The sequence below is a fragment of the Geospiza fortis genome, unplaced genomic scaffold (assembly GCF_000277835.1).
Source record: "Geospiza fortis unplaced genomic scaffold, GeoFor_1.0 scaffold55, whole genome shotgun sequence".
Lineage (NCBI taxonomy): Eukaryota > Metazoa > Chordata > Aves > Passeriformes > Thraupidae > Geospiza > Geospiza fortis.
Genome location: NW_005054308.1, coordinates 2,757,164 through 2,770,853, shown reverse-complemented (window position 1 = coordinate 2,770,853; position 13,690 = coordinate 2,757,164). Strand labels below are relative to the sequence as shown.

At 40.0% G+C, this 13,690-nt stretch overlaps 1 protein-coding gene across 1 annotated transcript; it reads left to right on the top strand.

Annotated features, from left to right (window-relative positions):
- The first annotated feature begins 3,547 nt into the window (after positions 1-3,547).
- VDAC1 (voltage dependent anion channel 1) lies at positions 3,548-12,528 on the top strand. Its single transcript, XM_031055325.1, has 8 exons — positions 3,548-3,638; positions 4,192-4,241; positions 4,392-4,544; positions 4,635-4,687; positions 6,834-7,061; positions 10,076-10,226; positions 10,692-10,749; positions 11,580-12,528. Exons 1-8 carry the CDS (start codon positions 3,572-3,574, stop codon positions 11,669-11,671), a joined length of 852 nt encoding a protein of 283 aa, XP_030911185.1. The 5' UTR covers positions 3,548-3,571; the 3' UTR covers positions 11,672-12,528.
- Positions 12,529-13,690: the final 1,162 nt, after the last annotated feature.

The following is a 13,690-nucleotide window of genomic DNA, read 5'->3' as shown; positions in this document are numbered from 1 at the left end:
TGGAAAAAAAACTGTGGCTGCATAAGGATAAATCCAACCTTTTTACTTTCTTAGCCTTCAGTCTGATAGACTTCCATTGCCTTAATGGGAATTTTATTCTTATAATAGATTTGATTCTTGTCTTAAATTTTTAGATTGTTCCTTTCCCCGCGTAAATATCATAAACCTGATAAATATGTGCAGGAAACTTTAACCTAGGCATGTATGACAGTTATCAAGCAGAGATGAGTTTTCCTTTGGTTGCAGCCAATCCTTGTATTTGCCAGGGCACCCTGTGGGTTTGTTACTTTTTGGACTGAATTTGATTTAATTGCTCAGAATTGCATCATAGAGTGAAAACATTGCCATCTGTGACACTGGAAAATACTCAAATTTGGCCTACTGTAATGAAATCTTCACTGCTGCCTCGTGGGTCCTGCAGCTCCAAAGGGAGCTCCTGTTTTCTCCCTGTGGCAGTTATAAATCAGGTATTCCTGAGGTATGCTCACAGCAACACTTGGAGCTTACTCCTCAGTTCAGGTTTTCTTCAGTCATCACGTGTGCTATGCTGTTTCTTACTCAAGAACACCAAAATATTTTCCCACTTAGAACACGTTACAGATATTCTGCTTGGCCTGCTCTGTTGAGGTCCACAGTCACGCTGAGCTATTTGCACAGTTGGACAAGGATAAAAGCAGTGAATTCATTTCAGTCCAAACCTAATCTGAGTTAATGTGCAGGGATCCCACTGGTGAAAAGCAAGGGCACTTGGCCACGGCCATTCCTTGATCCTTTAAGAGTTTGAATCCCTGCTAAGCATGCTTGTCTTACAACCTGTACTTGCACAGGATGTAATCAGGTTTGTTTTCCATCTGTTAAACAAGTGCCTTCTTATTAGCCAGTGCAAACAGAAATTTTTGTTTTGTTCTTGCTGACAATGGCAAGGTTAGCCACCAAGTACACAGCTCCTAGCGTTTTCCACACTCAGCAAGTTTAAACACCTTGCTCTGTGTGTGTAACATGATTTGCCTTACAACCAGCAGGGATTTGGCTTTCAGTATTGTCCCCTAATTATAGTAATTGTCTAAGTGGAGCTCTCATGTCTCCCACTGTTCTGGGCCCAGACTGCAGCAGTGGAGCAGCCTGGCACAGCTCATGCACCTGATGAGCCTGGCCACAGCCAGAGGGGATACTCAGGCATCAGGGAACAAAACTTGGCTTCATGGGTTTGGAGAAGGGAAAAATATGACTGATAAAATCCAACCCAAAAGCATACAGCATTCATTTATGGAGAAAATATTTTGATTTTATGAAGTGACTCAAAGGGACTGTTGATAAAATAGATCTGATAGATTCCGAGATGCAGCTGGCAGAACAGTGCATTATCTTTCAAAGCAATGCTTATTTGATTTTTCAAGTGTAGAGATTTGTAATATTTTTAATTTTTGATGATGCTAAATGGCAATATCCATCAGAGGGTTCCCATGGGGCTGGGCTGCTCTGTCGAGGCAGAAGCATTTGCTGTACACAGACAGCTCTTAGTGACTCCTGCCAAGCCTCTCCTGAGTGCTGCCTGACTTTGGGGGCTGATTTCCAAGCAGGGTATTGTATCTGCTTCTAGTGACTTCAATGAGGAGCAGAGGAATTACTTACACAAATATGGTTATACATTCTTAGGGGGTTTTTCTGCTTATGTTTTTGGGTTTTTCCTCCCCTTTTTTTCCCTCTTTTAAGGCTAATTTTGTGTACAAAAATTAAATCCGTGCTTTTATGTTTTCACAAAACAAACCCAAGCAGAGAAATTTAGGCACACTATAAGCAGCTAAAACTGCTTTGGAATAGGAATTTTTTAAAAAATAAAATATTTTAACTCTTTAGCTGGTTGTATATTTGGGGATGCATTTTAATACTGGATATAGCTGGGAAGAAATGACATGCACCCAAGTAGTCTGCAACTGAAGCTACATCGTAGTATGTGCCCTTGTATCCTACTTTATGTTCTGAAAAGACTGTTTGCTTTTAGTCAGCCACCAGATCTGTTTTGTTCCCTCTAGGATAGGGATTCTTCCTTTATGCAATAGCAATATCCTGCTTTAACAGGCACCAGCTTGTTGTTTGGAGTTCTTGAGGCGCTGAGTGACTGCTGAAAGTCCCTATCTGATCTCCACGGGGTGGTGAGCTTGCCTGAGAGCTGCATCCCAGGCTGCAGACAGGGAGATATTAAGGCACCCTCGTGTTTGGACCTAGTGGGTTTATGTGGGATTTAAAGGAGTTGTTTTCTGCTAACATTGAATACTCTGGAGTAACAGTGTGAGGCAGTTTTTTAAGCATTTGCATGCATATGTAGTAAACTGCTTATTACTTTTGAATAGCCAAAAAGTTAGTGAATATGGAATTTTAGTGCAACATCTGGTATCAAGAGGATTAGCTTTGTAAGTACGATTTATCTCCTTCACTGTGTAGAATTCAGAAATCTTGTCTACAAAGACAGAAGATGTGCACCATTTCAGATAGCTTGACTTTGTCTCCCCTAAAGAAATGACTTTATTTGAATAAGAGAGTAGAAATTATTGTACTTGAATAAAAAAGGAGATTCGCTTGGTTTGTTCCTCTCAGGATCCTATTTTCTCCTCTGTATCTGGTGAGACAATTTTCCCAGTGGCAGAGAAAATGGGATGCATTTATGTCTTTTGCAGGAGGCCACTGAACTAAGAATGTCAGGGCCTGCTGAGGATGGGAAAGCGAGGACCTCCATGGCAGTGTGGGCATCCCTAAGAAATAAAGCACAGTGGAGGAAACTGCCCCTGCAGCGTCCCCAGCCCTGGGCTATGCCTTTGCAGGGAGCCCCAGTCTGCATTTTGCTGCTGAAGCGGGGTTGTGGCTGCCCTCCCGATGTTGGCCTCACAGCGTAGCCTCCCTGCAGGCTGAATTTTTCTCAGCAAGGTCATTTTTTTCTCAGGTGCACAGAAAAACACCGAAAGGTCAAAGTCTAGGGAGAGACCTTAACCCATTAATAGCAATAGCAAAGTCAAAGAAAACTGAAGCATAAGAATGTTCATTTATTGATTTTGCTGACATAAATGTTATACATTTGCTGTTCTGAATTAGGGGAAGAGATGATTCCTGATGGTAGATGCTTGTTCTGGTTACATTTCCTTAGTGAATGAGTTGGGGTCCTAATGCTTTACATCAGAATGCAGAGATCCATTGCGAGAAACAGGAGAAACATTTCTGAGAAATGGTTTGAAAAAACCAGAAGTTCATTCATGAGTTACTCTGATAAGAAAACAACAGTTAACTCTTTGGAAAGGCATAGATAGTTCCTTTTTTTAAAATATATATTAGCTCTGCAGCCTGTTTCACATCCTTAGTGGCAAGTACATGGTCACTGCTGCTGCTGGCTCCTGAGCAAAATGAAATCACACTGTTTGCAGTAGCTGCTTTCTTCAGGATGTATTTAAGTGGTGGGTGTGGGACACAAAATGAAAGGGGCTGAAATGAGCTTAAGTTTCTTGCTGCTTAAATGAATTAAGTAAATTTATGAACACTGTAGTTTCCACTTTTTTATTTCTTAATTTTTCCTTTCCAGAAAATGGCTGTTCCACCTGCATATGCTGACCTGGGCAAATCTGCCAGAGATATTTTCACCAAGGGATATGGTAAATAAAGCCAAAATAAGTTTGGGCATTTGCTGTCTACCTGACTCCTGAAACTGTTAGGATTTTATTACTTTCCCCTGAGAAATACTCCAATTATTTCCATTAGAATCCACAGAATCACAGCTTCACATTGCCCTTGCTGTTTAGAAAGGGAGGGTAACTTTTCTTTTGATAAAATTCTTCCTGTTCCCCATAGAACTGTTGTTGGTTTTGTGAGAAAATTGTGTGCTGTATTTTGGCTGTGCCCTTGTATTGATGAACAGGATCACTGATGGCAGTTTGCTTATGAACAGAATGCTGCTCACTGGGAATAAAAGTATTATTACCTAATTTGGTCCCAATTATATTGCTGAGGTCAATAGGATTCATCAGTCAAGTGCTATCTGAAGTGGGTACAAGCTGCTTCTTAGAAACACAGGCTTTGATAGCTGTGCCCTTGGTTTAACTATTTAATAGTTCACAGGTGATTTAGAAGAGATTTTTAAGAAATAAATCAGAAATGCTTTTCAAATCAACATATATATATGATTCATATTTTTTACTCACTCTCCAGGTTTTGGGTTAATAAAGCTTGATTTGAAAACAAGATCTGAAAATGGACTGGTGAGTTTGAAATGCAAAACATTGCAGTGGTTTTGTGATTACTGTATATTTCTTTTTAAAATAAATATATTTGTATTTATATGAACTAATATTTAACAAATTATAATGACTGATATGTTCTACAATGTATAAATTATTTTTTTCTTTTAGGAATTTACAAGCTCAGGTTCAGCAAACTCAGAAACAAACAAAGTCAGTGGTAGTTTGGAAACAAAATATAGATGGGTGGAATATGGATTGATGTTCACAGAAAAGTGGAACACTGACAACACACTAGGCACTGAGATTACTCTTGAAGATCAGGTAATTTTTGGCTTCAGTAAAGCAATTTACAAATTCACTTATGCCAATGTCTAATTAGAAATCTAATCACTGAATTTCTTTTCTGTTCAGCTTGCACGGGGCCTGAAGCTGACCTTTGACTCCACCTTCTCTCCTAACACTGGGTAAGAAATGAGTAAGCTAAAGTGATAAAAAAGGCATTTTTAATTTTTTCTCCTGAGATATCAGGACAGGTAATAATCAGCCTGTGTATGATGAAATAATGTCCATGTCATATACACCTTAGTGTTAATAATCCCTTTATAATCCTTAACTATAGCAAGCAAACTTAAACACAATAGCTTGAAAATTATAGTTAGAATTAGAGAGTGAAGAAAAAGTTGTGGTTTTGCTCCATTGTGTATTTCTGGCCATGTCAGAGGATGAGCTGCTGCCTTAATAAAAGCACCAAACAAGTCAGCTGTAATGCAAAGCTTAACGAGCTCCAGGGGCCACTTGGCCACAGCTCTGATAGGTTGACACAAGAACTGGGCTCTTGTCCCGAGCTGAATTTATCATCTGAATTCTTGCAGGCCACAGTGTGCCTGGGTGGTGGATGGGTATTCCTGACATGGTGATTGGATGCCATGTTTTATGTGGGCCAGAGGGATTAAGCAGCAGCTGTAGTTCTAGATGTTAGGCTTTTTTTTTTCCCTGATTATCTGTGCAAGCAGCGCTGCCAGTGAGTCAAAATACTCTGCACATCAGCTTCCCAAAGGAGCAGACTGCACTGCAGGCTCTCAGGGTAATGGTCCCAGGGGAGCTTTCACCCTGTCTTTTAGATTTAGTGTTGTGCATTGTCAACTGCTTTCAGTCCACTCTTAATTCTAGATTAACAAGATACTTTTGTTAATCAGAAAAATCTCAAGTAGATTTTTATAATTCTTTCTTAACTGGTAGGATTCTTAGAGAAATTAAAAGGAAAAACCTTGTTCAAGAATGATGTTACAGGTCTAGAACTATTTCTTGGGCACTTCACAGACGCTGTAGTTATGATTGCCTCCAGAGAACTGTTAAATGTGGTTAAATGGAGTGAGATTCAATCCTAGTGTGACCTGGCTTAGTTTGACAGTGATGCACTATGTCTGAATATGAGACTTCTCCCGTCCTTATTACTTACTGACTGTGACAAATCTTTCAGCAGGTAAAGTCATTTTTTGGAGCACTCTGTGTTCTTACCTCTGTCCCTGTGACATTGGTGGGAGAGGTACTGCTGGCTTTTACAGAAGTTGCAGATGAGTGCTTTTGGCACTCCTGCACTTTATTTCTGATTCTGCAAAACTCAAGAAATTCCTGGGTCTGAGCTAATAATAATAATAAAGAGATCAGTCTCTGTGTGGGTCTGATACACTACTGATACTGTTCTTGGAGGTTGTTTTTGTTAGTTGACGTGAAAGGTTGATTTGAAATTTCAAATTAGCCTGACTTTTCAGAAAGATTTCAGTAGAGATTTGGTCAAAGACAGAAGACACTTATAAAAAGAGAAGAAAAAAATCCTAAGAGTAGCTGAATATATTAGACCTAAGTCTCTTACCTTGTGAAAGTCTGCACCCTTGATGTAAATCAACCTAAGAACACATACTGAGAAAATACTGTTCTGGCCAATAGTATAAAAATAAACAAGTGACTCAGGAAAGTTTATTTCTGCCTTAACCTGGCAGCTTTCTGGTGGCTGTATATGGTTGTAACCATTAAAGTTCACAAAGTACCATAAGGAGAAATGGGGATGTCAGAGCCACTTCACAGCAGAGATTTTCACAAAGTAGTGATTTCCTAATGTCTGTCATAGTAAATAAAATTACGCAATTCACTAGGATTGTCTAAAAATTGTTTGCCTGGGATAGGCAAAAGATTTTTGCTTGGGACAGGCAAGCAAGTCCACTACTGTGGACTTCTGGTGGCAAGCCTGTAAACTTCTACAGTTCCCATTCCTTCCCTGTATGTACCAAACTTCCAAAACCATTGTATCAGCTGGAGATGAGGATACAGTTTTGTCAATTCCCATCTGTGTGCCACTGCTTTTCAGAAGACAGTCCAGAAGTGCTTTGGGGGCACCACCCCACATTTTATAGCTCATTTGCAAAGAATTCACTGTAGCTGACTTAGGATTTTGTAAATGTGAACACAAGAAGGTGACATATCATGTGGCTCTCTAGGGATGTACATGTTGTCTTCAGGAACTATTACACTGGGTTAAAGTAAGTGATATGATGGAACTGCTACCTACAGGTGTACCTTTGCAAAGATACGATATCTGTCTTTTCTCTTTAGGAAAAAGAGTGCTAAAATTAAGTCTGGATACAAAAGGGAGCACATCAACATCGGCTGTGACATGGATTTTGATATTGCGGGTCCTTCAATACGTGGAGCTCTTGTGCTCGGCTACGAGGGGTGGCTGGCAGGCTACCAAATGACTTTTGAGACAGCAAAGTCCAGAGTAACCCAGAGCAACTTCGCTGTTGGCTATAAGACTGATGAATTCCAGCTTCATACTAATGTGTAAGTATTGGCAGACAGGCACTAAAAAGGAATTTGGAAGGATTTTGCTGCTTACTAAACAATGAAAGGGTCAGAGGTTCAGCAATGGAGAATAAGGGAATGGTGAATTGGAAATTAATTCTTCATTAAACATGTCAAGCTGTATTTTTTTAGCTGCATTACCTTTTCTTTGAGTTGTGTGGGTGAAGGAGTGCATGATGGAAGGAACTGGAACTCACTGAGCACCCAAGGGTCCAGTGTTTGTCTAACAGATAAGGACTGTTAGAATCCATTAGTGATAGAATAAAAAAAGTAAGTTATAAAAACACACTTTGTGAAAGCTGAAATAAAAGCAATGCTTTCCTTTTACACCTGTCAACATCAAGCAAAATGGTGGTTTGATGTGTAGATGAAAGAGTTAATCAGAGGATGAACAAGAACAGGCAAAAGGGAGTGACTGGAAGAGACAGGGACTGAGTTTGTTTTAGTACTGGAACGGATACGGCGTAAAAGTTTATTTGGTATTGCAACTTCTAATAATATATTTACACAAGTATTTGTCCTTTCTGAATGTATCAACAGTGGGAAACCAGGATCAAATTCCACGAAAACCTTAATTTCTCCATCTCCTGTTCCTCTTAAAAAGGCAATTTATGCCTTTGCTTTGGGAAGACAGTTTTTAAAGATGAGGCAATCCCTAATCCATTCTCCTGGCCCCCCCTTTCCATGCCATTGGGTAATTGGATATTTTGCATGTAGCAGAGCTATTCCAGGCTGTTTCCATCTGGGGGCTGAACAACTGTTCTGCCTTCCTAGAGCTACTCCTTCAAAGGCCTTCTGTTCCGTTTCATGCTGTTTTGCAGCGAGCTGGTTTAGGAAGCTCCCGCTGCCTTACAGAACAATCGAACCCCCACAGCCCAGACAGTATGTTTGAAGGATTGCCAAAGCACAGAAATGTGGGCAGAAAACTTCCATCAAAACAATATGTAGGGTCCCCTTCCACTCAGGATTTAGAAGTTGCTCCTTCAAGTGCAATGACTTTCAGCTTAGTTGTGCTGTAGCAGTTCAAAACATTGTATTATTGGTTTTTGCTGTAAAATAATGCTGTGGTTATTATTGCTCTTAATTAAAGCAACAGCAGAAACTCATAGCAGCAGTGGGGGCTGAGATCTGTTTCTTGTATTCCTGAGGATCTGCTTCTCAGGTTGCTGTTCTTGTACAAAACTAGAGATGTATGATACAAATAGAAATCTTATTTATTTTTTAATAATAGATTAGTTAGTGGTTGATGTATTTCAGCTTTGAAAACATTTCTGAGCTTTTGTATAATCCCAGAAAGAGCTGTGTATGGAACTTCCCTCACTAGGCTGCTTGGTTTTTACATCTACACAGGTCAGTGTTTCACTGGGATGCTGTGGCAGAGCAGATAATGTAACTAGGTGGGGCATGAAGCATGTTTTCCTTTGTTCCACAAACCATCTGGGGACTCTAGAAAGTTACTTACCTTCAGGGTGCCTTAATGTATTAATTTTCATAGGGAGCTAGTGTTATTTTTTTTTTTTTGCTATAACTACATTAAAAGTGCTATTATTGGCATAAACAGTGCTATTATTACTATTAGAGTTAAAAAAGAAGTTGAAATTATTATTATTATTATTATTATTATTATTATTATTATTATTATTATTATTATTATTATTATTATTATTATTATTAAATAATAAAAACAAGGGAGGTAGGGCTGGATAATTTCTAGTTTTAAATATGACTTTCCTGATTTTTTAAGCATAGCTCAGACCGCCCCCCCCACTAATGTTGCAGGTCAAGACAGAGCTGTGTGGGAGCCTTGCACAAAATCTGCCTGTATAACCAGCTCTCCTCAGTCCTTTTTAATCCCTCCTTTTCTTGAGAGGCAAGCAGTTAATGTGAGCTTCAGTCTTATCTGAAGTAAGTATTGTAGTGTTTTTCTGGAAGAATTGCTGTAACAATTTAAGAGGCTGTTGCTATTGCTTGAACTTCTAAATAGGCATATCACTGCTATTTGTGCAACTGTTATGAACTAAAGAATATCAGACCAAAGGGGTAAAAGGGAAGAGATCCTAAATGTACCCCTTTTGTAATCACTAAAGGTCTGGTGTACTCTAATAATTGGAACCAGATTATTTCACAGTTTAGAAGAGCCCCAGATCCTCCTGGGGTTTAAAGCCTGTTTCGACAATATGTTTGTTATCCTCTCTTTAAGAAGATAAGCAAAAGTGGAAATTCAGATGCTCACTGGTTTATGAGGAGTGCAAGGCCTTTAGCAGTCTTTTGGTTTTGTTTTTATGATCTGCATGCTATAACATTTTGCCTTTTATTTACCACACTTTATTCCTGTGTGACATTGGGGCAGTAGTAATTGGAAGTTGTGCTACTCACCATTCAGCTGTGGGCCAGTGCTCTCTGCAAAGCAAAATTAGCTCCATTTCTGTTTCTAGTCTAAAGACCATAGCACAGAGGTACTATAAAGACTGTTGCAAATGGAACCCATTTGCAAAAGCCTATAGACTTCCACATTATATTGGCATCTTCCCCTGTGACACAGTTCCTCTGTGTCTGGTAAAAGCATGCTGACATGGCAGTTTTGGGATGACTCAGGCTCTGTGACTGGGGTATAGCCCTCTCAGGGCACAAGAAAACATTTGCCAGGGAAAATAATTATTTCAGAGTCACACAGGGAAAAATAAATCTCTCTACTACAAAGATTCCCATCTACAGGAAAGGGAAAATTAGAAGCTGTCATCGTTGGTCTAATTTTTGATAGTTTGTCATGGGTTTTTTTCAGTTTCAGAAGTTGTGGAAATATAATAATCTGCAATGAATTGAAGCATCTAAAATAGCTTCATAACCAATCTGGCCTAATGTCTCTATCTTAGTTGTTATAGGGATATTTAATGAGGTGTAAGTGGATGTTGTGCAAATACAGCTCTTACTGGAAAAATAAAAGATGATTGTTTGGGGTGCTGTTTAAAACAACACTAATGCATTCCTTCCAGGAATGATGGAACAGAGTTTGGCGGCTCCATTTACCAGAAGGTGAATGATCAACTGGAAACTGCTGTGAATCTGGCTTGGACAGCTGGAAATAGCAACACTCGCTTTGGAATAGCAGCCAAGTATCAGATTGACCCAGATGCCTCTTTTTCTGTGAGTCCTGTGCATGTACATTTATATGCATTTGAAAATAAGTGCTTGTAATGGAAAAGGAAAGCAGCCTTTCAGCAGTGTTGATGCAGTTCTGTGCTGTGGAGTTGGATCTGTTTGTTTTGGTTTTGGCAGCCTGAGAGCACAGCTATTGGATTTTCCTTAAAGGAGACACAGAATGTTTTATTGTATTACTGAGCACTATTTTGAGACTGTTTTTGTGTCAGTCTGGAAAAAATTAAAAATTATGTTAATAAACCCATTCTTTTCTACAGTGATTGTAGGTTCTTTCAGATTTGGGATTTAAGTTGTAGAAAAATTAACTCTAGATTTATCTGGGATTTAAAACTTGAAATTCCTATATGTTTAAAAGCAGTTGCATAATTCTCAGGCATGGAGAACTTTGAAGAAAGATACTAAATTATTTACTATTTATTACTAAATAATGCTTTTTTGTTTCCCTTTAAGGCTAAAGTGAACAACTCCAGTCTGATTGGGTTAGGATACACTCAGACTTTAAAGCCAGGTAAGTCTATGCAGAAAAAAGTCTGAATCAATAAAGTGAAACTTTAATCTTGAAATATCAGAAGTTTTTTGGTGATAAAGTATGATGGGTTTTGTAAGATTGCTCTTCATGCTTGGCAAGCCAGTGATGAACTTTTCTAGGGACTGTTCTGTTAATTTTGGATATATGTTGGAAGCAGAATTATTAGAGACCATTGTCCACTGACCAGTCAAATAGTCTCTCATGTTGATATAAAGTATGTGCATAATTTTTTGTGTCACAGATCAGTAACTAAATTTTTAATATTTCAGAGGCTTCCTATTAGAGTTTATTCTTCTTAAAAATGTGACTTTCTCAAGGTCCCTTGGCCCAGGAAGAGGGCAATCTTTCTGCTGCAAAATTGGTTTTAATGTAGTGTAATAAATCTGCTGCCAGAATACTGAGCAGATTGACATGAGATATTACAGCAGATGGGGCTTGGGCTTTTTCATATCCAGATTTTAAAGTGGTTTAGAAAGGTGAGTATGTATCAAGGTCCCGGGTTTTTGTAATTCTGGACTCTAAAATTAGATTAATCAGTAGACCAGCAGCAGTGAATTGGCTCAGAGCTTTAATTACTCAAAGTGATAAAAAGCAGAATCTATCATCATGGTTTATTATGAATTTCATAATTCAGAAAGATTTCTTATCTGTAAATTGTTTTAAAATGCCCAGTCCTTCCAAGGCCAGCTGCCAAATCCCATTAACTTGGCTACCCAATAAATTAAAGCAGTAACAGACACAGCACTTTCTGAACATAAAGCTCATTCCGAGTTTTAAGTGGACTTTTCTCTCTCTTTTCTCTTTTGCAGGTATCAAACTGACGTTGTCAGCTTTGTTGGATGGCAAGAATATCAATGCAGGGGGTCACAAACTTGGTCTAGGATTGGAATTTGAAGCATAAGGAGTGATTTCATAATTGCTAATCTGAAAATACAGCATAGCTACCTTCAGAAAATAGTGTACCTTTCAATGTTTTGTCTGGGGTGCAAGTGTTGCTACGTATCTGTCCTGCTAGTCCTGGTTAAAGACAGCTAAGCTTTAAAAATGATGTTAAAGAAGTGGAGACAAAATCATAAATAAAAAATCCTAGCTTTTTTTCTTTATGTAATTGCTCATCACATCTGTCAGCTGCCACGTGATAAGAAGAAGGAAGGAAGGTGTTGATTACCTCTACTAATATATTGATGGCACAAGGAATGTGATAATGTGTTATAAACCTGGGAATTGCAGACCACTATATTGTACTGTTCATTGTGTGAGCAAAATGTTCTGACACCTAAGGTTTCAGTCAATGAGGGAATGTGCAAAATTGTCTGAAAAAGGGATTTTAAAATTTATTTTTTTAGATATGTGTTTCATCCATGGTTTGTCTTACTTGGTTATCCCACACCTACTGCTGTCTCCAGAATGCTTTAGGTTGTCTGCCTTGTCCAAGTCCTTGTGGAGGAGGTTTGATGTGACTCAGCCAATACTGCCTGTCTTGTGTTGTGGTTCCTTCCCCTTGCACTGATGAAAAAGCTTGTAAAATGGACATAATCAGGGAAGAGTCTTTGCAACTGCAATCACATAGTTGCATCACTAATTCTAAAACGGAGTTTTCTTTTATTACCACTTTTTTTTAGCAACTAAATGGGTACATTTTTAGAGAGTCTTCCATTTTGTGTGGAACTAGACCCCAAAATGCTGTACTTGACACTACTAAAAATGGATAAAAAACCCAAACCTGACTTGAATAAAATATTGAAATGTCATCTTTTACTCTGTGTTTGTATCAATTGTGCAAACAATTTCATCTACATTTGTGGCTCCAGCAGAAGACTGGCAACATCTTGGTGCATGTTTTGTACCACACAAACCAAAAATATTTAGTAGAATTAAATTCCAGATGTGGCACTGTTCTTAGTGCTGCCTAAGCTCTGACATCTGCACATTACATGTGTTTATCTCATGGATAGAACAAGACAATGTGACTTATTTGTCCTTTATTACAGAATTCAGTAAGTGAATTACCTCTCTATAAACAAGTACGTGTGGGCAATGAACAGCTTGGATCAACTTCAGTGGCTGTTGATTAGTATTTGTATTTTTCACGAGGGGGCCATGGCTGTGGGTGGCTGCAGATGGCAAGAGCTGCGGTGCAGGATGTGCCCGATGAGGCAATGCCATTGCGACAGCGACACACTGCAGAGCCACCACCTCAGGGACAGCCCACAGGTTGGGCAAGGCTGGCTTCCCCTCACCGGGACACTGCAGAGCCACCAGGGCAAGGCTGGCTTCCCCTCACCGGGACACTGCAGAGTCACCAGGGCAAGGCTGGCTTCCCCTCACCGGGACATTGCAGAGCCACCAGGGCAAGGCTGGCTTCCCCTCACCGGGACATTGCAGAGCCACCAGGGCAAGGCTGGCTTTCCCCTCACCGGGACATTGCAGAGCGACCACCTCAGGGACAGCCCACAGCTTGGGCAAGGCTGGCTTCCCCCCTCACCGGGAGCCATTCCTGAGTATTTCCGGTCTCAGACATTTAACCCAGCGCTCCTGGGAGAAGCGGAGCCCTTCCAGACATCAGCGACCCAAAAGAACTGCGTGCAGTCAGCTCTCAGGAGCATGGCAGAAGAGCAGAACTGGCCTAAAGCTGAGATTGAAGCATCAATAAGCAGAACAGATATTAAGGAAAACCTCCTGAGTGTCGGGGTGGCCGGGCATTGGACCAGCTGCCCCAGGAGGCGGTGGAGTCACCAGCTCTGGAGGGGTTTCAGAGGGGCCGGGATGCGGCGCTGGGTGATGTGGTTTAGGGGTTACGGTGGCGGTGCTGCTGGAGGGTCTGGACGGTCTAACAGGTCTCCCAGCCCTGCTGGTTCCATGACGGTGTGATTTCAGCGCTCCGTGACCGAACAGTTCCATCCCTGCCATTCCACCGTTC

Bases quoted from the DNA above. Each gene is read 5' to 3' on its own strand.
- VDAC1 (XM_031055325.1), top strand. From the start codon at position 3,572: ATGGCTGTTCCACCTGCATATGCTGACCTGGGCAAATCTGCCAGAGAT. The intron at 4,242-4,391 runs GTGAGTTTGAAA...TTTTTCTTTTAG, and splicing joins CAAGATCTGAAAATGGACTG to GAATTTACAAGCTCAGGTTC. The intron at 10,750-11,579 runs GTAAGTCTATGC...TCTCTTTTGCAG, and splicing joins CACTCAGACTTTAAAGCCAG to GTATCAAACTGACGTTGTCA.